Source organism: Echinococcus granulosus (assembly GCF_000524195.1).
Source record: "Echinococcus granulosus chromosome Unknown EG_S00030, whole genome shotgun sequence".
In the NCBI taxonomy this organism is placed as follows: Eukaryota; Metazoa; Platyhelminthes; class Cestoda; order Cyclophyllidea; family Taeniidae; genus Echinococcus; species Echinococcus granulosus.
Window position 1 is genome coordinate 706845 of NW_020170410.1, and position 25244 is coordinate 732088.

A 25244-nucleotide genomic window follows, 5' to 3' on the forward strand; every position below is an offset into this window, starting at 1 on the left:
ATGGCAGAAGTTCCGCCATCTTTACAACCACGTCCTCTACTTCAAATCTGGCATTTTAATTTATGGCTGGCGAATTTGCCTTATCTTCTCCCTGGGTATTTCATGCAAGAGGAAGGGCAATGCCTTTGTTTACTCAAACATTCCCTCAGTAGGGCTGAGTGTCTTAGGAAGCCAAATGATACCATTTTTCTTCTCTTGTGAAAAGATTTCATCCATAATAATCTTGTGATTCGACACTATGAAAGATAAACGCTTCGATCTGATCATAGATGGGCATCGTTCATCCATCTGTGTTGCCGTCTTCTATCGATCCGCTAAACCTGTGTCTCTTTCCACCAACGACGGTGTCCCCTTTTGTGAATACAAACTCACATGGTTGTTTAGCAAGATGAGGAATCAGGAAGGTAATATATTGCATGTACTTCTGTTAAGACACACCCCAATGAATCTATTGAATGAAAGGGGAGGGACAAGTGAAGTGTACCGAAGATGGAGGTACCCTAGCCACAATATCCACCCTGCCTGGTTGGCATCTACCTTTTTGTAGAATTTCTCTAATTAAAACGACTAAGCCTGGGCACAGTAATCATTTTTGAACCACCCAATAAGGAAGAAAAGATGGGTTTGGCACTCATTAAACTCGTATTTCATGCACATGCTTTAATCCCTTCCCTAGAATGCACGAAATACTAACCAAACAAAAGCATAACCTGCAAAGTATTAGTGTTTAAGGGTGTGTACTACTTGAGTGCCCCCTTTTCATTGTTATACAAGCCTTCAATCTGTATATGCAATGTATTGCTTTTTCTTTTACATTGGAAGCTTATAGTGCATTTCCAACTTTACCATCAGATTTTATTTAGCTTGAATAAGGTATACGGTAAAACCTATGAGATACATGAGATATGTAGGCAGCTAAGTCAGTGTAAATGATGGACTAAGTTATGATTATTACGTGAATTTACATTATGTAAATAATTGTTACCTTTTCCATAACCTAAAAATGATATTGACATAAAGTTAAGAAATTCTACCGCTTCATTTAGAAGCAATAATGGTGACTAACTCTCTTGCTAGTGTTAATTAAAGTGTTTTAGATTAATAGGCAAAAATATCCATGGTTTGTAGTTGGAGGCAGTTACAAAAATAGCATGTATATTGTTATTGACGGCAATATTCGAATGCAAAATATGCTTTGGATATCCTTGGTGTACTATATGGCTATTCAGTAGGGCCAATTTCGGATATTCATGCAAGATTGCAGCATCACTTTTAGCCCTCAAGAGTACTTGGAATTACATTATTTTCGGTTTCTAAGGTGACCGAAAATGTTCATAATATTAAAGAGTGGGCAAACGAAACTGTTCTCAATTTGAATATTTAATTGAATGCTTGCATCCAGTTTCACATGAGGATTTTTAGTTGATTGGGGCTTTTCCTGTTACTAGAATCGCTAAGTCTATGGCTGTGCATTGGCGAAGCCAAAAACATTATTTCTATATCTTGAGCTAGAAAGATCAAAAGCCGTTTGCTGAATAGTGAATGAAGCCCAAAATAGAGGGCTGTAGAAAAATTTTCCAAATTTCATACCACATAGCAAGAATTGCGCAAAGTTTTTGGAATTTCCATAGAAAATTCTCCTTAAAAGCTAAACGCAATCTCAAGATTCCGGATAAAAAAAGAAACCCTTGTTATTTTAAGATTACTTGGAATTAGACAGTACGTCTTAATAGCATAAACAAATTCGCTTGCACTGTCATGTAAGAATTATGTCAAAGTGCAAAGAATGAAATCATTTAAATTACATATTAATATTTTATTGATGTGCTAGTCATATTTTAACTCCTTCATTCAGTTGCACATCAAACAATGTCACCGCCTTTAATTTAGTTTCCAAATTTCCGCAATTCTCCCTTAATTTGCTGTTACCTTGAGATGCATCCTCTGCCTGTGGATGGTAATAACAGGGAATTAAGTAAATGGTTATCAATTAACCGTAAAATTTACTATAAATTGAGTTAAGGGTTGCTCATGATGCTAAAGAGGTCTGCTTCTATTAGTTATTTACTTCACTCGCTTTCGGCGTCTTATACTAAAGGAATAGCAGAAGAGATAATAGGAAATATAAAGTCGGTAAGTGATGATGAAATGCATTTTTTGGGGCTCCTCCAACAAGACCTCAAGATTTTATTATTATTTAAGAGAAGCTTTACTTCCGACATTTCATAAATGGATTCTTTGGTCAAAGGATCGGTTTCTCATGCCAAGTTATCATGTGCATTCACATCTTGGCTTAAAAATACCATACGTAAACATGGCAGACGTATTTTGCTAACCCATTTTCACTCTCTTTATAAAAGCCAATTTTCCCCCTCTATGAGCATCATTTATCAAACCAGCATTCGTTATTCCATATAACTAAATCAGCAGGGCTTAAAAGCCAGAAAAATTGCTGATTGACGCTTGCGAAATGATACAAATTAAATGACATCGGAATTCCCCTTCCAGTGATCTGATAAAAATCGCAAAAGGGGCAAGCTAATTATCTGTTCTGCTTACAACTGCAATAGAGGTGATAAACACATCTTCAAATCAAACAGTAAATGGCAATGTGATTTAGATCGCATTGGCCATTCAACGGCATAACCACTTGATATTGTTGGGAAGGTTATTAATTGCACTAACTGGGCGTAATGTAATGCTTTAATTGTTCTTAAGCCCTTTGATTCGAATTTGGGGTACTAAAGGATCCGTCTCTGTACTCCCACTGGGTGATATAGCCCGGAGGCCATTGTCAATAGCCGCTTGGCCCTTCGGTACGTCGGCAATACACATTCCGCTCTAGTATTATTACTTCATTCTTCTTCGTGGAAGTCTGAACGTGTTACATTGGAGGCAGTGGGGAACAATCCCGACCGTAAGAGACACCTACTTTGATATTTATTACTCAATGCTGAACCTTACCTTGACGATGGGAGAACAAATGCTGCGGATGAAAGAATTTGCTATGATCCCTAACAGAAGGGTGAAAGTGGAGGTCTATTGTCCGCATCTACCCCATCTCCATTTTCTACAGGATCACTATTAACAGCTAAAGCGACTCTATCTCGGGCTGTGAGTCTTATGGAAAGTTTTACACAAAGCTGTCTATGGTACCTACATGAAGATGTCAACTACGTGAACACACGATACCGCCACCACTTCTCTACTGGCCGGGCAGAACGTAGGCAGATATGGCTGAACGGCTTTGAAGTGAGAACAACGTGGCAAGGAGGAATAGGCGCGAAACTTAACCACCATGAAACTATTTTCATCCTCGTCCTTTATCAAATGACTCTGCTTATAGGCCAGTGTACTTAGAACTGGCGATGGACATACGTAATGAGCGAATACAGTTATGAAACTGCAAGAAACTCCAGATTAAATGAAATTACTAAGAGGAATCAGCAGCCCCGCTGTCAGATATTTTTTCAGTTGCACGCAAATCCACTGACAGCCGTCTTTGGTTCGTAAGTGCTCTTCACATAGCATCAGCTACGCAGATGATCAAAGGGCCGATGCTCAAAAGTAGAGGAAGGTGTTCCAATACTTTCATAATTTGTTTGACCCTTCCTTTTGGTTTCAAAGACGCCTAAGGTCCCGCGGTTGTGGGTTCACTGGGTATCATGGGGTCTGAGCAACTCAGTTATCTCCTCACACCTTCCATAAGTCGGTAATGCGGTTTCTGGCCTGATATTATGACCTTATTTGTCTTCAAACAAGGATAAAAGACGTAAGATGCGCTGGCAACACTCCGATAGTTTGTTTAACTTTCTGTCTTGGTTTCCAGGCCATCTGAAGCCCCGCTTCTGCACTTCAGGTGGGTAATATGGACTGTAGGCCATGCCGGTAGCCGCCAGTCCTTCTCTACGTCGGCAACATTTTCTACCCTAGTATTGTTACTTCTTTTGTCTTCAGACAAGTCTGAGGGAGCTATCATTTCACTCTGCTCTCAATAACTACTAGTTTAATAGGTGGCAATATTATCTTGTACCAGTTTTATTTACTTTAGGAAAAAAGAAGTTCAGTTAAAGCCCAGAGAAATTGATCCTTTCTTCTTAAACTTTAACTTAAAATGAACACAAAAATCAAAACTCTGGAAAGTAAATTGCATTGAGAAAGACTGGAAAAGAAAATCGCCTTAAGCCCGATTTGGTGATTAAGATAAAATCGAGCTACCTCAATTTATTTTGTATGTGTGAACGATGTAATCTGCGCAATCGCTGATACAATGTTTTTGCCACTCAAAAAAGCTGATTTGGTGAAAAAAATATATAAAAGTGGACGCCTCCTTCAATAAAATAATATAGGCTATTCAGTTGTGCTTATAGCAATGTAAAATCGCAGTCAACATGCACCAAAAATTGGTGATGAAATGAGGACGGTAAAATTCAAGGATGCATAAGTGTTCATACAATTTTTCGGGCATCAATCAGTAAATAAAGCATTAAGGTTCCGTGTCCGCTTGCACTTGCTCAAGAACTAATGCAGAAAATGTGTATTTATTCCAAAATCAAAGTTAATGAAATACGATTGTGGTCTATCCCTCGGCATTAGTGAGGCTCCACTTTTGTACTTTGAATTGGCTCTCTTGTACCTCGCTGGGTGGGCTGGTCTTTCGGGCCATGCTAATAGCTCAGCCACCTTCTCCGCGCTGAATATATATTCTGCTGAGTATTTTGTCTTCTTTCGTCTTCAGAGAGTTTCGGGACGCTACATTTGTGGCATCGGAAAGGGAACCCGATCTTAAAGGACATGTATCCTGATTTTCCACTTCTGCGTGATGAGCCTTAGTGGAGCGGAAGAAGTACATATGCTACGGATGGGAGAATGATGATGACCCCTAATAGAAGGGTTTAAGTCGACCTCTACCTTCGGCACCTATCCCAGTCCCGTGTTCTGAAGAAAAGCTATTAACAACTGAAGCGACACTAGCCGTGAACCATCTGGAAGTTTCGTTACAGATTTCCCCTACCGTCCCCCATGGATCTGTTTTAAATCTTGTATTCCCTTATTCAAATCTGCTTTTAGGCCAGTGTTCCTGCATCTATCTATCGACACGCATGATGGCCAGCGCAATTCCCCGTCCTGAATCAAGTTCCTAAACCAGACGAAACTTCAGATCCAGTTAAGCTGCCAAGAGGGATCAGTGACGTTGAGGTTAAGTATATCCTGAGTTGCACGCTAATTTGGTGACTGGCACGGTCGGATCGCGGGTGTTTCTTTACAGCACCGACTACGTTGTAATGGCTGACGCGAGATGTTGACTTGAGGGAGCGCCGGGGACGGCGCTCAAAAGAGGAGGCAGGCCATGTAATACGATGGTGGTTTATCCCTCGGTATTGGTGAGGCGCAGCTTTTGTACTTTGGACCAGCCTTCTTGTGCCTCGCTGGGTGGGCTGGCCTTTGAGCCATGCCAATAGCCCAGACACCTTTTCTGTGCTGAATACATATTCTGCCCGAGCATTATCTTCTTTCGTCTTCAGGGAAGTCTCGGGACGCTACATAACCTTTTCGGAAAATGTCATTACCCCACTTAATACGAATTTTAATTAGATGTAATTACATTAAATTAGTGGTGGATTTTAACACAAGTCAGATGCAAAACGACTTTTTAGCTTTCATAGTTGTCTGACAGAACTTCTAAGTGTCATAATTTTTTCCGAGGAATAAAATTAACAAAATTAAGTAAAACAGAATAAAAATCAGGTGATTACGCGCAAGCGAAATCCTTCAACCTATCTACTGAACATTGTTTAGCGTTAGCGGTGATTTTAAGTCTCCTCCAAAACTCTTCCGCATGATGGAAGAAAAAACCTGCAAAATGTTTAACAAACTACTGAGCTAAGCTAACCTTGAATAGGGATTAAAATTTGCTCTTCAATGTTACCATCCACAGTAGTATTTAGTGACTTCAGGTTTTATATATGAGAATCAAATTTCGTTATCTTCCTCATTTCAATGTTTTTTTTGGCGCCGTTTTGCTAATAAAGCCAAATAATTGCTGATACGCATGCATTTAAGAGATTTGCCAGTTATTACTTACCAATGCCATTTAGACTGATTTGGTGTTAGGGCAAAATACCCAGAAATTTGTTTGAATAATCCTCTTACTGTGTCCCGCTTAGTTAAAAGTAGTTGAGTTTCCGATAGTAACTTTTTACAGGCAAGTGTTGTTAATTTAACTTCTTGTCGTTGTACTAGCGTTTAGCGTCGAAGAAGAGCGGATTTCCCATGTTAGGCATATCTTCAAAGCAGTGCTGTAATAGAGCGGTTCTTCTACGTAAAAAACCCGTTCTGAGACCTTAATTTAGTACTTATTCGCTGTGTGCCTTTCGTAACGTCGTGTCTAAGCAAAACATTCATCTTAACTACTTGTGATTTGTACTTTCCACGGAGGCATAGGTAAAATTGCACACGTTGCTTACCATGCTGTCACGAATTCGGGTCTCAAATTGATCCTTTAGAAGGTATAGAACAAACAGGCTCAGATGTGTCAACCTATGACATCTGATGCAAACTGTGTAGTGCTGTCGTACTTGTCATTCATAAAGACGAAAATATGATTCTGACTTGTGATCTGTAATACGTTGGCTGTTTAACTCCCGGTTTTGATGAAGGATCACTTTTGTCTCGACTAATGTACCTCTCTGGGCGGCTGGCTGGCCTCCAAGCCATGCCAGTAGCCCTAGTAACTTTGCATGCTGAGCACATATTCAGCTAGAGCATTGTGTCCTTGTTCGTCTTTAGGAAATTTCCGGGGCGCTATAGATCGGATTTGTCGGACTGAGTTACCTAGACGATATGAGATCCAAATAGGTCTATCGCACAGTACAAAACACTGTCTCTAATGGCTCGTTAGAATCGTCAACACGTCCTGCTGCATCAGGCCCTTCTATTGTTCATTGTCTCGTTCATTGATAGAGAGATTACAGTGGAATTGTTGAGGTCACTGACATGAACTCGCAAATCTGTTAGGCCTAGTAACTACATAAAGAGTGAGTAGCTTGTCTTTTGCAGAACCGCGTCAAATAGAAGCCGGATATGTTAGAGCTAGGGATTCTTAATAACTAAACAGTTAAAGTTGTAAAGTTGAGCGCATAGATTGTGTATCAAACCTCTGCACTCGTCATCTCGAGTGTTGATGTAAACGTGTATTTGATGTATACATTAAAAAATATATTTGTTTGCATTTAATGCTGGTAAGAGCATATATGCAGCCTTAATTATTCCAACTGAAAAGATTTTACTTGATGCAGAATTAAGTTAACCGACGACATACAATCAAAGAATGTTATTTGTTATCGAAGTAAAATTCTAGTTTTGCATCAACTGTGCACAAAAAATTGTTTGCAATTACTTAACAAAAGTGCTTTCGTTTAAGTGTGCCAACGAGTAAACTATGTCCTTGAACCGAAAATACCGCGAAATACTGTGCATTTCCCGATATGCTAAATTACCTGGATGTATCCTCGAAATGACTTTGCTGCATTTAAGCTCAATTACATTGCCCTTGCCTTTGGCTTTGGAGTTTTAGTGCTAGGAACTTTGTTTCTTTTTATTTGTCGGAATTATGTTTACGATTATACTAACAAGGATCTCTTCTTACCATTTGGAATCCTGTTGATCATTATTGCAATTATATTAATGATCGCTTTTGGAGTACGCATTGGTCGGGATTGGATTAAAAGCACGGATTTTATGAAGTTAAATGAAGCTATTCTTCCGAGAGATGAACCAGAGCAACAGGATATACAGCCTCAGTCACCTCAGCATTCATTGATGACAGGTGCCTACAGCGTATTCAATACACAGTCACCAATTTAAAAAGAATGTACTTCTTGCTTTCATATGCGTCGTCAAATACAACCCTCTAGCTGTAAAATATTCAGCATAAAGTGCTTTTTACTTATTCGTGTGTGAATATCTGGGGAACTATATCTGCCAGGGAAATATTGTCTAATCTATTTTTGGCTTTTTGCGGTTAGTCATTAGCCTAACGTAAACGGCATGTGGGTGCTAAAATTATGCTAATTGTCCAAAGCAACTCCAATTATTTAACCGTTTTTGTCTTGCTCCTGGGTTTTGTATGATATCATAATTTATTGTAATGCTAAGTTAACCTGACTCCATTTGTATGCCTTTTACAATTATCATTTTCCCCTTCGATTTGTTAGCCATAGTTTTACAAAATCAAGCAACTTTTTTAACTGTGTCTTTATAAAAGCTAGTATGATATTGTTAAGCATTCTTTCCTTGGCCTTTTTGAGCATTAAATTTGCTGATTCAAGTTAAAAAGCCCTCGTACTGCTAATTTACCGGTAGCATATCCTGTACGGACTGAATAAGGAATATCGTGACGTCGTTTATGGTATACATGTTGAGTTTATGCAAGTGTTACGTAGTTGTAAGATTGCTTTTGTTTCTCTACATATGGTGAGCGAAAAGTAATAAAATCCAAGAAAAAATCGTTAAGATTATATCTCGGCTTTAAAGCGAATCGCAAATCACAGGAGGACAAATATACTGTCTAGCGGCAATTATCATCCTATCATAAATTGATTTTTGCTTAGGTTGAATTTCGCATTAGCTTCAAATCATAAAGCAAAGCAGGATTTAACAAAATGCCAATTTATAGTGTGATATAAGCAAATTCGACGTGGGATCCTTAGTGAAAGGGACGCTTGTAGCGTTTTAACTTGAGCCGTCTCTACAATGATCATTGTTCCTTATTTCCTAACAGTCACTGCTTTAATAGACCAAAAGCGTAATGTTTTCATTTTATGTACCAATTCACTCCTTCCTTTGGACAAAACGATATAAACCTGGTCGCTTTCAGCCGATTTCTTCCTTTTAAACATGGTTATATACATTTCGAAAAGTAATTTCTGTCAAGAATTACGATGACTAACATTTCTTTTCCTTGAAATTTGTTTAAGGGTACAGAAATGAGGTAAAGCACGAATTGTTAAGCGGCCACATGAGACAGTGCTAAAAGTATGAGCAAAAAATATTCGAAATCTAGTGATCGGGATCTCGCATCAACTTGGTGACGCCATTAGAAACTAGTGCAGCTAAAAGACTTCCGTTTTTCAATGTCAGACAACAAGCTGACAGAAAATTCACTTATGTACAGACAAAATACTTTCCATCTTCAAGGTAAGAAGACCAGTTTTTCAGTTTGCAGAAGAAAAATCACTGAATGGCTTTCAGGAACTAAACTGGATTTGACGAGAAGGTTCTGATTTATGTATAAAATATCTGTGCAGCAATAAAATCACAAATCTCCATGTAATTGAGATGTAGCAACATAGTTTTTGCTTTAAAAGTACTTGTATTTAAATGGCTGAAGTAGGCACCTGATTGCTTTATCACTTTGACACAATATTTCGAGGTTGTAAAAACACTCAAACTACTTTTGATCCCTCCCCCTTTTGTCTTTGATGACATCACTGACTCGTTTTCTGATGTCAAAATGCATATTATTTTTCTAAATGCGTAAAATATAGGGGTGATCAGTTTTGAATTCAATTAGTGAAATTTTTTATTATTTTCTGATGCTTTTAAAAGGCGATGACGCTAAAAGGGGCCAGGGCATATCCTCAAAATTGACACCCAGGTCGCACCATCTTAATGCTTTAATGTAACAGCCGTTCGTAAAAATTGACAATTAGATGTGCTCGATGTTGAGCATTTTAATTTACATTAATTAAACTTGTATCTCAAGCCATTTGAGACATTCAATTTATCCTCTTGGTGATTAACCATTCAAATCAACAGTGGGACAAAACAGGCGGCTTAAAATCATAAAGTGGCAGCCAAATCTTGTAAGCCCCCAAGAAACATAATTGTCATCTTAAATTATTACAGCTCTAAAGTTGGTCGCGTAAGAGCAAGTTTTGGCATTTTTGTAAGTCTTGACATGGAAATTGCATGTGCTTTCCCCGAAAATGACGAGACTCTGAACTCCACTACTAACAAAAGCACATTGTTCAGATCGGACAAGGTTGGATAAGCTTGTCAATACAAATACCTAACTGGTGCTTAAAATACGGAAACAGCTAGCTAGAAATTGTACTGACAGTAGTTTATGTAGAGTCTGTGTTATCTCCATAATTTTGTATTTCGCTCCGATGCCCTTAAGTACCTACTTCAGTGTCTTTAAGTGTCGGTAAATCATTTTTGTGAGCACAGGGGTTTGTCTCGTTTCTTAAAGGAATTGTAGCCTTCGGTCTCTACTAAAATGGACTTCAAGGGTAATTTTATAGACGTGTAAGTGGGTTAATGATTCTTATATCAAATGCCTATGATGGCTGTTGTAAAATCAGTATAGCCACATAGAGACCTAAAAAAAGTGAAACATGAAATGTAAGTGATAGGCTCGCAAAAAACATTGGGTCTAAACTATAGAAGACTCTCTTTGACCATATAAATCAAAAATTTTAATTTTTAAAGAAGTAGTTTTAGTTTGGTGCAATGTATTGCTGGTCCGAGAATTCAACAGCAAAAACAAATGTATACAAATAAATCCCTGTAAAAACAATTAATAATAACCTTTTCAAAGTGGTCTAAGGAAGTAAAGAGAGGAAAATCGGTTCTTTAAATGGATTCCTCCTCCTCTGAATTCAGGCGGATGAGCGTCAGAAGATTGACCTTTATAGCAACATTAATGAACCTTCCTGTGGGACATAATGAAGTAGGTACTTTCAAAGCGGTTCTGCTCAGTTGTCGGATGCATTTAAATCCCGGACGGATTAAGCCACAAAGCTGAGAGATGATGGCGTCTGGCTGATAATTCAGTTAATCGAAATTAATCTTATTCAAATGACATCCCGTCTCCCTATCAGCCACCTGTCAGCTAAAAAACTAAGACCGCCATCACGCTGGAGCTTTTAACTATTTGATTACTTCGTTCACGTTATGATTAGCACTTCACTCTCTCTTCACGTTTCTTCTTCTTCAAAGCCTAATTAAGATGGCTACATTTAGGGCATTGAATATGGCATCTGCTACTAAATGTTCAAATAATGGACACCTGAATCACATAGAGATTCAGTTTGTCTAAAAGCATCTATTTGTTTACTTGGAACGCCCTTGGGCGTGCCCTAATGAGAATTTGATAGAAATACCGAGCTAGCAAGAAAGGGTAGAGTAATTTGCGTGACTAGATCTAAAACTATTTACTCCATACTGCTGTGCAAAATCAAATGATTGCCTTGATTAGCAGCATGCCAAGTACTGTGGTTAATATATCAAACATTAATGGACAAAAAGAAGCCCCCATAGTAGTATCCAAAATGGAATCTTTCGTGCGTTGGCCAAAGTAAACAGGCGAGTAATTTTTTTTTCTAGTGGGAATTTTACAATGGTGACTTGAAGTGGAGTAGGCTTTTGTTATAGTATGTGGATTAGATAAGTCATTAATGGAAAACAAAGGAAGGTTACTCGAGCGGGGTAGGTTATGCGCAGTATTTTTCTCTTACTTTTATTTTCGATAAAAAATCCCAATTAGCGAGACAATTTAAATAGAACCGCGACTTCAAATTCTGCATGCACAAGGGAGGATGCTACTGCAAGGATAATGTAGAGAATAGTAAGTGTTAATTGCCTTCCACTTATGTCCATATCACGGTGGATGGCGACAGTGTTAGCGGTAAATAAAGTGGAACAGCGGATGCGCAGATATCTACTGATACCTAAAATGGCTTCAGACACAGATTTTGTGGTAATGTGGTGCCCCTATTCTCAACAATAAAAAATTTGTATAGAGTCAGTATTCCAGCCGGCAGTAGCACTGCACGGTAGGCTGCAGTAGATCCCATTCCACCTTAAGTGTGAAAAATGCTTCACCCTGGTAGGGAACGGACGTATAATCTGCCATGCAAACGAATAGAAGTCGAAGCCTTCTGTGAGAACTGATAGCAGTTATTTCTATGACAAACTTCCACTTCGACTCTGAAGTTAAAACTGGCTGTACGGAAAGATTAAGCAAAACTGACAGGTCTTCCGCCCTGTCTAAGCTTTCCAATTGCTAGTTAAAAGCGGGATTAAGTGTTTGAATGTAGCATTAAAATGTATCAGATGAAGATCTTTACTCCCTGAATTTAAAACATGAGAACCCCCTGTCGAATGTACTCCTCAATGATAAAAATACCATCAAGTGGTTAATAAGTGAGAATATATTCAAAGTATAAACTACCGAAATTCTTGAATTTCACAAAAGCTGATTCCAAAATACACAATAATTAACCCACAGTCTACACCAAAATTAGCAATACTAAGTTCATTCGGCATTTTTCTGGCATTAGTGAGGATACCAGTATAGGTACTTAAATGTCTTACGTAAACTTTATGTTTGGTGCTCTGTGTCTATTTGAAAGCAAAGAGAATACACTTTTGTCACCTCAAAACCATTAAATATGTGCAGTTTGAGAAAATTATGGGGAATTAAAACAAGTGAAACTTTTTAATAGAATTCGGTAATATTATCGAAAGTGCGTGTTGACAGTTACCAGCAGGTCCAAGCACAGTGAGGAGGAGAGCAGAGGAGAACTTTAATGATCCGAAAGAGCGTAGTCTGTCTAGGAAATAGGCGTCATGCTTGAAGAATATTTTTCCACCTGGTTCAAATTTCCAGCCATTATTAGACGTCTTTTAGGGTAAAAGGTTAGAAAACTTATGAATTCCAACTTAAATTGTCTGTAAGTCTAAATGTAAGTTGTTTTTTCGACTTAAAAGGGCAGTAACCCAAGCAATCTAGTAGAAAATTCTCTCTTTGTTCATTTAATATCAACTGATTTTATTGGTGGAAAGGGATTTTATTTATTGTTTCCAAGAAGGTGTGGAGTGAATTCTGTCTGCTAAAAATGTCTTAAGCATAATACTTCAAAATTTATGAATTTAGGATAGGTAGAAACTTTTGTTTCAGTGTGCCGAAGTACTCCGTGATTCTATTAGCGGAGCTGCATGCCTTTCAGACTTTTTGATGATTCCCATTAGATTATTAAAGATCACTTTTGAAACCCCAGTAAGTTAGCCGAACACTAAACACTTTAAAAATTCATGATAAATTCCACACCTCTGAGAGTATCTTTAGACTTATTCTTTTTAGTCATATTCTATCCAACTATGATAATACTGCATTCGTTTAAATTTAGAGTTAACCACTTCAGCTCCTCCGTCTTTAAGTTTCTTATCACTGTCATGGTGGTAAGGTTATTCATCTGTGCCTATGGCCTGCCAGCCCTTCTTGAACTAGTAACCAACATTCCTCCGCACTAGTATACCTCATTATCCTTTTAGAGATTAATCGAGATGTCGCATGACATTTTCAAAAGTCAAAAATGCTTCAAGTGTGCAGACTAAATCTGCAAAACTTATGCCATACATTAATAAGCTAAAAGCCAATTCAAATCACAGATAAAGTTATTCGGTAAGTTTACAGCACCGAGGTGTTAGTAACTATCATTACTACAGCTACATGCCACCGAAAATGGGGAATCTGGATTGCCACCAAATCTTAACTATTTCCGATAAAAGTTAAAAGTTTAATGTAATGTAATGTAAGCTTTTGTTTAACTAGAATAAAAACGATAATAAAACCCACTATTTGACGCTTGATGGACTTATAATTTCATAAATGATCTTCAATTTAATTAACAATCAAGACTACTGTTACTGAAGCATCGTCTTTTATCATAAGAATCCTTACCTATTACAAAAGTGTTTTCGGTATTTGATTTTGCCTATCAATGCATAAGGCAGTAGCGTAAGGTAAGTTCTACTGAATTTTTTAACACAAAAGTAGGAGGGCTTGTGCGATGCAGTTACTGTAAGTGGAGCGCAATTACGGTGAGTGGACTAAAAGGAGGAGAGTGCTCTCCTATGCGTGTAGAGAAAACAGGAACATTTTAAGCTAGATAAAAAATAAAACTGATATCCTCCCCTGTAAATAAAAAGATTAATGATGCAACAAATTATTCCGTGTTGGGATGAATGTAACTTTAATTTTAATGTTTTGTAAATTTGACAACTCTGACTAAAAGAGAATTTATTTTATGGTGAATTATGCAATGCTTTGGCTGTTTGTTAAACTCTTCTTTTCGGTTTTGAGGGCACTTAAGGCTCCGCGTTGGTACTTTTCCTGAAAGGCATGGTATCTGGGCGACGCCAGTAGACCCCAGCCAATTCGTACAATAGCAATACATATTCTGCCCTAGTATTATAATTTTCCTCGATTTTACTAAAGACTTAGAATACTATGTTGGCGACAGAAGAAAGGAAACGCTACCTTTGGGTCAACTGCACCAATTTCTATCTCAGTATGCTGAATGTTAATGTGACGGAGGAAGAGCATAAGCTAGGAACGGAGGATTCTGTAACTACGCCTAATAGAAGGCTTTGACTGACGTTTACCTTTGCCAACTACCCAGTACCGCGTTTTTCAGGAATGCCATTACTATCTGAAATGGCACTGGCCGTGGCCGTGAACCACCTAAAATAGTTTGCTACGGAGTTGCCTATGGTACTTCTACGTGGTGAACGTGTAATACCTCCTCCACCTCTCTACTAGCTGGATGGAACGCAGACAGATGTCTGGCCAGCTTTGGAATGAAAACAAAGTGCTGAGGAGCAGCGGAGGCGAAAACTTATCCCACAAATTCATATGAAACCTGTCCTTTACTCATTCAGCGCCTTTAGGTCAGAATTTGTACGATTACCAATGGATTAGGTGATGGCCAGCACATTTCTCCTTCCCCAATGCAGATCTCCAACAGGACAAAACTTCTAATCTTGTTGAATTGCCATGAGGGATCAATGGCATTGCAGTCCTCTCTCTCCGTTGCAGGCAAATTTGATAGCTAGTTAGGTTGGGTCTTTGAATTTTTTTCCTTGCAGCAGTGATTAGGTAGTAAAGACCTACGCGGGAGGTTGATCAAATGGAGTTTCGAGAAATACGCTTAAAATGATAGGAGGTTATGCAATACTTTGATAGTTACTTTAATTCTTCTCTTGGATTACGCGCCTGCTAAGGCGTCGCAGTCGTACTTTCGCTCAATGGCATGGCTTCCAAGCCATGCCAGAAGTCGCTCAGCCCCTCTGTATATCGGTAATGCATATTCCGCCCCAACATTATGTCTTCGTTTGTCTTCAAGGACGTCTCGAGTGGCTATAGCTGAGCCTCTTTTAGATTCCGTTGGGGTGTTAAATGCTCAATTTCTTTGACCCTCACGAATTCTTCAGAATTTATTGATGTTAAATTTTTTACTAGATAGGATATTTACTTGAGCGATTTAAATTGATAATCTCATTCATGTTGGCATTAACATGCCACATGTGCTAGCTAAGCAGATGTTGCTCACCACTATTGCCATTCAAATGGAAAGAGAAGTTTTAACAGTCCCACCATTGAGTTAGTCGAAAATACTGCTATAAACACTCAAGTGATTAAATATTAAAGAGTCCTTCATTTATTATTAAATTGCCTTTGATTTTCATCCAAAATATCCAAAGTAGAGCAGCAAAAAGCTCCAAAATGAGTAAAAATTCATTAGCATTTTAATTTGAGCTAATAAGAACAATATCCCGAATGCTCACGCTAACGCTCCGCACTGCTAGGAGTATGTCTTAAGATATTTTGGTAAATTTTTCACTCCGCATTCCTGAAGGTTCTAAAGATAAATAACAACAACAAGGCAGCTTCTTTGCAAGTTCATTTTTTTATTTAAAGAGATGATTTGGATATTTTTCCGTTGATTAGAATGCGATACCTTTGTTACCATGACGATAAAATGCACAATACTGCTATTTTAACTGTCTGTAATAGGAAAACTAGAATATCTTATTCCACGAATAAGAAATTGTTAAGAAATGACCCCAGATCTGGTTTGTTGTGCTATTGTTTACACTTCCTGCCATTGCAACATCTTTCCACCTCAGGAGAATCTGACTGTAAAGACAGAAATAGGCTCAACCATATCCAGAATCTTATTTAAACCAAGACCCTACATGTAAGAAACGGAACTAGGAATAAGAAGAGAGCGGATATTTTGAGCAAAAATACAATTTAACCTTGCGATTCCTTTAGAGTACGATATCATAGTCAGTCTTATCTGTATTTTCAACAAGAATTTCCTCTTCAGCAAAAACAACTTGTTTACGATTTCTGCAAAAACACTAAAGGTTAGGAAAATTTTTTGCCTTAATACGAACTAACCTCAGTTACTAAACCCACTTCTCAGTTTTTCTGACAAGTAAATCGCACTATATGCTCCCATTTCAATAAAATAAATGCCAATGGGTGGAGATAACGAGTATGTTTTCTGCTGTCACCATATAAAGTGGTTTTAATTGCATTTTTCTTGTTTTATTGATGCTTTTGTTAAAACAAAAGCGCCGTTCCTTCACAATAGGCCTTGTTTTAATATGACAACAGAACAAACCCTGTCACAATGAGAGTGGATTATGGTCAGCCTCATTTTAAGCAACATGGAGAGGGACGAAATTTCAGATTTCAAATTGCTAACCGGGTATTGTTTTCATCCACTCTTGGTATGTCTATTAAAGTGATTTAATTTGGTTTTCATTTTACTAGTTATCCCACAATTATTTTCATCACTAATTGTTCTAGAATTAAAACAAAATAAGCCCATTTCTTTAGGAGCACATATCATTTAACTGATATCCCACTGTCAAAGGATAAAAAAGAGGGGTTTTGGGAGTAGGAAGGGGATGCAGGGGAGGGCACAATGGACATTAAGAGGTTAAGAGAGAGAACACCTGGTCATTCTCAAATTAAGAAGAGTAAATGGTCCTCCCGAGGGCCAACTTGCACATGTTGGGAAATCTGATTGTTTTTGCAGGTCTGTATTCGGCTAATGCATTTGTTGATTAGTACATTGCTCCACACACCTTCACAATAAATCACAAAATCCTATCAGTTGAAGGGATCTGTATGGAAGAGGGAAGGGACGTGTCCAAGGATAAAAGGAAAGTGGTGCAGTAGATGTGGTGCTAGGGCCCTAGACAATGCTGTCATCTCCATTGAGCATTACTTTCTCTCCATTTCCACCCCCGCCACCCCCAGCACCACCACCAGCATTTCTAGGAGCAGCAGGGGCAGTGATAAATCCAATTTCAGGGTGGTGATGCCTTAGCCCTGGAGCTTGTGGATGGCCCAAGTAGTTAGGTATTGGCTCAATATATTTCATCTCCTCTGCCACCACCACATCTTGTGTCCGTTTGTGTCGATAAATGTGCCAGAGTTCACAGGCCAGATCGCCTGCCATAATATCACCCACATTCATGGAGATAAGGCGAATAAGAAAGATACCGTCTGGTCGTAGGAAGTTCTCCACAAACTTCTTGGAGGCGCTTCGATCGGTGTCTTTCATTACACACATAATTTTCAGGTAACGACGGATGAATTTGAGCCGGTAGCGTGCGAACCCCATGCGAAGGAACCAGTTGATAAAACTGATCAAGGTTATGATGCCCAGGGCGCAGTGCCAGAACCAGAGGAAAATGAAGATCTTCTCCAAAAACATGTTTAATGGAAGGACGCATTGAATTGTATACCTTAAAAAGATAATCAAAGTATGTTCAGTAGTAATTGACTTTTGAAATGCTTACTAACTACAATTTTATTTAGGCACTTACGTTAGTCCCGACCCACGTAAGTTATCATAATGCTTTAAAAAATGAAAATTGTTGTAAATCCTCGAGTGAACATTTTAAAATATTATTTAACACAACATCACACTAAACACTTCTACGTGAATGCCATTAAAAGTTCTTAAATATAGTTGAAAAACGTCATTTAAAGCTCCTTCGTTGGCATTAATTTGAGTTCACTAGGCAAGTAGATAATAAGTGCATATAAAGTTTGGTCATTTATGTGCCCTTTCATAATCTCTTAGTCAGATTTATATGGTCCTTAAAACCGTCCTTTTCGTCCACCTCTCTAATTAGGAATGGAAGGGAAGGTTTTCGTTCTAGCAAAGGCCAAAAATGGATATAAAATGACCATACAAAACACATTATTTGTTCTAATCATTTAGGAATTTTGCATAATGATACTCTTCATTCATCATGGTTTGAACAAAGCATAGTTATAATATCTTGATTAATTGTTGAACTTTTGGTTTGGTTTTGAGGGCACTTAAGGCTCCGCCTTTGTACTTTCGCTGGGAGGAAAGGCCTTTGGGCCTTGCCAGTAGCCTCATCAACAGTCCTCCTGCACCCTCCTAAGCATTATGTCTTCTTTCACCATTAGAAAAGCCTTTAGGCTCTGCGTTGGTGGCAGCACTAGGCAAATCCTATTCCAATAGGCAACTACTCAGATTTCTATCACTGTTAGCTAAACTTTAGCGTGACAGAAGGACACATGCGGAGGATGGAAGAATATGTGACGATCCCCAATAGGAGGGTTTATAATGACGTCTGCCAACTACCCAAATCCCATGTTCCAGAGAATGCTACCAACACTTGAAACGATATTAGCTGTGAACAATTTGGAAAACTCCTTACGAAGCTAGCTACGGTAGTCGTATGAAGATGTCATTTATGTGAACATGTGATACCTCCTCTACCGCTTTACCAGCTGGGTGGAATCAAGGTAGGTATGGCTTGGCAGAATCCAAGTGAGAACAAAGTAGAAGAGGGAAATAGGTGTAATATCTTACTCTCACGAAACAATTTTAATTCCCCTCTATATTTAATGGCTCTGCTTTTTGGCAATGAATATAAATGATAGCCTGCACATTCCCATTTGTCCTCAGTACATTTTCCAAATAGAACAAAACTCTAGATTTAGTGGAATTACCAAGAGGGATTATTGAAATTGCGGTCAGATATCTTCTCCGTTGCAGTCAAGTTTGCCAAATGACAGGGTTGGGTGGAACGTGTATTTCTTATGACACAGACAAATTTTTGATGCCTGACAGGGTGCATTGATCAAGAGGAGCGTCCGCAAGACGTTCAAGAGGAAGGGAGGGCTGTATATCACTTCGGCGATGCGTTTAACTCTTCGTTTTGGTTTAGCAGACACTAAAGACGCCGCTTTTATACTTTTACTTGGTGGCCTGGCTTCCTGGCCATTTTGGTAGCCCTCAACCCCCGTGTACGTCGATAACGCACATTCTGTCATTGTGCTATCTTCTTTTGTCTTCATAGAAGTCTTGAGGCGCTATACAATATCGTCTTTAGTATTTTTGTCTGCATAAAAGTATTTAAAGAGCAAAATATGCATTCTGTTTAGCTGTTTTGTTCCCGACTCGCTATTTAACCTTTACAACTTCAAAGCAGCAACAAATTTCCCGATAGGTAATAGGCTAAGAACTTACAAGGTATTTGAAGACGTTATTCTAATAATAATAAAGCAATTCCTTTTCAAAGTCATAAGCATCCGGAGGGAGATTTGAAGTTCCATAAATAGTTTTAATCTTTGCCTCAATAACATTTAAAAAAATTCATCCTAGCGGGACTACTTTCTGATGAGATTTATCAAGTCTGACAGTTAGAACAGCCCACAAATGTCTGTTGTAATTAGACATCCGGAAGAGCGATTGGAAAAAGCTTTTGAAGACAAAAAAAATAAGCCAGCCAGGAGGAAATTTTCCTCCGCTTTAATCTACAACCTTTAACTAGTAATGCGTCTGAAATACCTAACCAAGGCAAAGTCATTAATGTGCCAACGTTTAAAGATTTCTGGAAATTTTTATTTGCTTTCTAAGCAAAAAACCTCTCCATCTTTCTATTTCAAAATGAAAATGCGAGTCGCTTTCACTAAAATCAGTATACTTATTATTAATAGGACAAAATTGTTGAATATCGCTTGACAAAGGTATGTCCTCCCACAAATTTCACTGACCAACTAGCGAGGTCGCCTTATGCAAGTCATGGCAGCACAAGTGAAATCTTGCGTTTGAGCCACTCTTAATGCCAATTTCCCAAAGCTTGGTAGATTTTGGAACACCAAACTCCTCCTTAAACTCTACAAAATTGCCCTTATTATTTGCACCCACTGCATTGAGGCACTGTTAATTTTCGGAGCAAACAACTTTCTACCGTACTAAATGGCCCTGATCTAAAGAATGTTTCTAAAATGATGAATGGAAAATTGCTAGTTTAAGGTAAGCCGATTGCACAGAAGGTGTCGCTACTGTTTGCATTAGGTCGCTTTTGATGGATTTGAAGGTAATTGCATTTTCTGCTCGGTACTCTAAACAGAAATTGCATTTTCCTCAAAAGTAAGACATTCCGCACAAGTCAGCGGAAAACCAGTTTCCATTTATTAGACATCTTTTAATCTTCAGCAAAAAGTTGTTTGACAAACAGATTTATCATGTAAAGATTAAGTGCATTTCTTTTCAGTAGTATGTGAAATAAATTATAGGCGAAATTGCGGTGGCTAAAATAGAATCACTAGATTAAAATAAAGCACTCTAATGCAAATAAGTGCAAAAAACTAAATTTAGGGAAACAAAAGCCATGTCTTTTGCGAAAAACGGAGTTTATTTATGTAAATGAGCAGTAGTGTTGGAAGAGGAAGAAAAAGGACTGCGCTAATTAGTAGTCTGATATGCCCCACCCGCATCCACCATCAGAGAAACAGTTCAGTAAGAGTTTATGTAAATTTGTTTCTTCTTTGTTGCAAATAGCCTCTGTTGGGAGTGATTTTAACCTAAATGGACAAGTGGGCATGCAGAGCATACACACATCATCCCTGGTTGGAGGGTATAGCATTACTAAAAACACCATGATAAGTCTTTTAATGCAAAACAGTGTTTATTTTCTGCTGCATTGGGCCAAGAAACTTGTGTTCTACCTACAACCAATATTGGGATTACAATGGATAGGCTACTTTATAGTCCAACCAGTGAAAGTCCTGAAAGAAGGTGACATGAATCTCCCTTGTCTTTTCTATTAGCCTGCCCAAAGGAGCAGATTAATTTGGGCACTTAGTAACCAGTCGGTTGGCTTCGGTCTAGGAAAAAAGTGAATGCAGCGGAGCATTCAATTACTGCATAGACGCCTACTAAAAAATCGCCTGTGTTGCAAAGGAAGGAAATGTACAACGCGTGTTAAGGCAGCGGTTAAAGACACTCAAAACATCTAAGGGATTGTTGGTTCTACTGTGCTCAACTGACGTGGCAAAAAAAAAATACCAAATTGTGGTGAAAAAGCAAAACATTCTTTGGGTTGCGGAAGTGAGCAAGAAAACTGTAATGAAACTGCAACTATTTTTCCTCATAGTAACAAGACGTCTCATTCGATCTGTTTAGATCAACGTGCTTGGAACAAATCTAGAGACAAAGCAAATTCGGGTGCCATTAGTGCATGCAAATCACCCTAATAAAGGCACCGGATACCCACGCTGGTCACTAAAGGGCCCTGATGCTCAAAATGTATCACACCAATGAACCCACTGTAGCGTACGGCCACTGTACTTCCAGTAGGGGGCCTGACCTCCGAGCTATGATGACACCCCCCACCCCTTCAGCACGTCGCCAATACATATTTTGTCCTTGTATTATGACTTCTACCGTCTTATGAACGACTCGATGCGCCACATTAGTGGCAGTAAAATTCGAACCCCATCCTAACTGATAACTACCTCGATCTCTATTGCCGAATACCTGAAAAAGGATAAAATGATAGGGATAAGAGAATCCATGATGACCCCTAATAGAAAGGTAATAAATGATGTCCGCCTTCGGTATCCACCCTAATCGACTGCTCCGCAGGAATGTTCTTAAGAACGAAATTAGACACTAGCTGTGAATCATCTGAAAAAGTTAGTTACCGTGGCTACATAAGAGTGTCAATTAGGTTAACGAACGATATCTCCACTCCTCTACTAGGTGGACAGAATCAGCCGGAGATATGGATGGACAGTACTGAAGTGAGAGTAAAGTGGCAAGTTGAACAGAGGTAAAACCTTGTCCTTACAAAATTACTTTAAAAACTTCTTTATTAAGTGACCCTGCTTTTAGGCCAACATTCTAAAGACCATTGACGGGTATGCGTGATGACAAGCACGATTTCTTCTTGCCCCTAACAGGATGAAACTTCAGATCCAGTGGAATTGTCAAGAGGGGTCACCAATTTGGCAGTCAGATATCATCTCAGCTGCACTGGAATCCGATAACTGGAGCGGTTGTTTCTTGGATTTCTTCCCTACAGCACCGAATAAGCTATGATAGCTGACGCGGGAAGTTACCAAGAGTAGCAGCGAAGCCAATGCTTAAACGATAAGAAGGTCTGTGCAGCACTATCTCTGTTTGTTTAACACTTTATTTTGGTTTTACGGGTACTTAGAGCTCCGCAATTGTACTTCCAATAGGTAGCATAACTTTTGGGCTATGCCACTAGCCATCCACCCCTTCTGCATGTCGCTAAAACACTTTCTCTTCTATTATTATGATCTCTACCCCTTCGGGCATTTCTTGAGTTGCCACACCCACGACAAAGGAATCTTTTTGTCATAATCGTCAACCCTAAATGCAGCCCATAATGTGATTTAAATCGCATGTTAAACAGAATGCAGTCCGTTCATGCTAGCAACAGATGCGCAGTTAGAAGAAATTATGCCAATTATACGCGATATTTTTAAATAAAGTTGGTGACTTTCAACATAAATTACATGATGTACTTACGTCTGCCCATATAACGGTAGAGAAGCCAAACGCTCAGGTGATAAGCATACTTAGGCCTTAAATGGGAAAGTGATTTACGAAATTGAAAATATAATTCAAATTTATGATACCCAACAACTTTATTACTTTTCAGCTAAATGGCGAAATTTCTTAACAGACAATACATTGCATTATTCCAACCGAGTGTACGAACAGAAATAAATACAATGATTTAGAGATACCAGAAGCTGTTTCCTTTTTTAAAAAAAGTAAGGTTAGTCCAAACTCACCCCATCGCACTCTTACAAGTAAATAGAAAGATTTTCTAAAGAAAGGGAGATTTTTTGGCTGTTAAGAATAAAAAGCATGAGTAGACAACTTCCGTCATTAAACCGACGGAAAATAGATATACTGCCATGGTGCATTATCCTTAAACATTTTTATGTTTCTCTTCATAAAGTGCCATTTAATCACAAAATTTTTGGTCAGGTTTCTTTTGGTTATTAGAAAAAAGGTTTTGCTCTGAGGTAATGTAAGACACGGAGAAAAAACAAGTCCCTTTTTTAAGGCCAACTGACATTTTTTACCACCATCACTTTGCAAAGTAGCCGAACAAGGAATTTTTAAACTTTTTCAAAGTTGGACCAAATGTTTTTGAAAAAATTTTCATCTAGATACAAGTAAAGTTGTTAAACAAATGGGAGTTGTTTACATAACAACGCGATTTGATTTCCTAGTTATTTTCACTGTAGCATGCACCGAGCTGTTTCTGATTTCTTTCATTCGATAAAATTATTAACAAATAAGGTCTTAAGAGGTTTCTAGAAAGTTTGAGTGATCTTATGGTTATATTTAAAACCAACATAATACCACATTTGAAAAGTAGCAACCTCCTCCATACAATTTAAGTAACTGTTAAGGCAGAAGAAAAAGTCTCAAAAAAGATCAGCCAAAGCCGTATTCTCCTATCAAAAACAATGCCCGTATTTCAAATAGGCTTTGAACCACATTTGTGTAGAGAAAGCTTTAGTCTTCAGCATACCGTTCGAAAATTCGCGAGTAAAATAAGGAGCCCTCAACTTACAACTGATTTTTGCCCAATTTTTTCGCCTCAAAGTCACAAAAGGTGACACGAGGAAAGTTGCCAGAGGTGTGCCAATCACTGCCTTGCAGCAGATCTATTAGCACTCGCACCCCGTAGAAGGCGGTGTTTGTTCCAATAAACTTCTCCATCAGGATCAACTGTCCAACAATGTTGATTAGATAGAGTCCCTTTACGAAGAAGTACAGCACTACGAGAAAGTTGCCACTCCTTCGTCCGCAACAGCTGTACCCTCCCGGTGTTGATTTCCCACCTCTTTGGGTCATGTCCGTCCGCTCTGCAGGTGAAGCTAATCCCGCTGCAGGACTACTTTCAATGATAGGATTTAGGGGAAGCTTTCTCGACCGCCTTCGCGATGATCTGGATCCCCAACATGATCCGAGACCGCCTCGACCACAACCACACAAGGATCCAGTGGTTCGTTTGTTCCGTCGTGCTAAAGAGACCCCCAGATTTGGCTCCCCATTGCTGCGTTTATCACCACCGCCTCTACGGGTCTCCAATTCACTTTTCGTGTATCCAGGAGGGGGTAATTCAGTCTCTAGAGGAAAACGCTGCATGCCACGGTAAGGGAACGAGGAGGCGGCAGCAGCACATCCAGCACCGGTGGAGATGATACGTTTATAGTCACGCAGACGGTAAATGCAGCCTTCCATGTAACGTGCAATGAAGCGCACATTTTTTAGGCCATGCTCGGGCAGGAGAATATTGGAGTCGTTCGCCATTTGCATAATACGACGTACGTTGAAGCCGGAATGAGAGTTGAAGAGACGCCAAATTAGACAGGGCAGGTAAAAAAGGAGGGCTTGAATAGCCATGAGGATGGGTGCCCATTGGTAGTAGAGAATGCGGGCGTTATCGCGATCTGCCATACTCTGTGGTAGACGCTTCGGCAGAGGTGAGAAGTAGGTGTTCGACACCCAACAGTAGTTTTCCGCATACTCTTCCCAACCTCTTGTGAACTCTTGGGGAATCCAGCATTGGATTGGTTTACCTTCAAACAAAAAAACCGATTTTATACAATCTAAATCAAGATTTCATTCTTTCCACCCACTTATTACAACAATTTTTGTGGCAAAATGGTGTCATTTTAGAAATTATCATAACCAAGTCAAAGTTAAAGTCCACTTAAATAAATCACTCTATGTGAAGCATTGGGCATTGTGAGTGTTGCTGCAAAATTTACTTGCACTCTCAACTACCCAACAAAAGAAGACTGGTATTTTTTGGTCTCCATAGAAAGGTACTTCTCTTATGAATAGTCAGAACACAAAAAACAAAAGAATGAGACTGGCGGATAAATGGCCACTCTTGAATTTAATCAAACTTATGGTTGTTTCCTTCGTTAAAAACATTGGACTCTGAAAATTCATAACATTCTTACAGTCTTATACCAATACTCTGTGAGTATTGGAATCTACTGGAGGGAATTCCTAACCCATTATTCAGACCTCACAGTGCCTCTA

At 38.8% G+C, this 25244-nt stretch overlaps 3 protein-coding genes across 3 annotated transcripts in view; 1 reads left to right on the plus strand and 2 right to left on the minus strand. All coding sequences in view use genetic code 11, as the record gives it.

Moving 5' to 3' along the window:
* Positions 1-238: 238 nt before the first annotated feature.
* EGR_04695 (hypothetical protein) lies at positions 239-10731 on the plus strand (the record flags this gene model as incomplete). Its single annotated transcript, XM_024493944.1, has 3 exons — positions 239-404; positions 3077-3252; positions 10669-10731. The coding sequence occupies 3 exons, from the start codon at positions 239-241 to the stop codon at positions 10729-10731; spliced, it is 405 nt and encodes a 134-aa protein (XP_024351697.1).
* A 6329-nt stretch (positions 10732-17060) lies between these two features.
* EGR_04696 (Innexin unc-7) lies at positions 17061-17585 on the minus strand (the record flags this gene model as incomplete). Its single annotated transcript, XM_024493945.1, has 1 exon — positions 17061-17585. The coding sequence occupies one exon, from the start codon at positions 17583-17585 to the stop codon at positions 17061-17063; it is 525 nt and encodes a 174-aa protein (XP_024351698.1).
* A 3299-nt stretch (positions 17586-20884) lies between these two features.
* EGR_04697 (Innexin unc-9) overlaps positions 20885-25244 on the minus strand; it is a gene marked incomplete at both ends in the record, with an annotated part of 5643 nt that continues 1283 nt past the window's right edge. The window contains 2 exons of the mRNA XM_024493946.1: positions 20885-20969; positions 23761-24772. Coding sequence (XP_024351699.1) covers positions 20885-20969; positions 23761-24772 — 1097 coding nt within the window. The remainder of the gene's footprint in view (positions 20970-23760; positions 24773-25244) is intronic.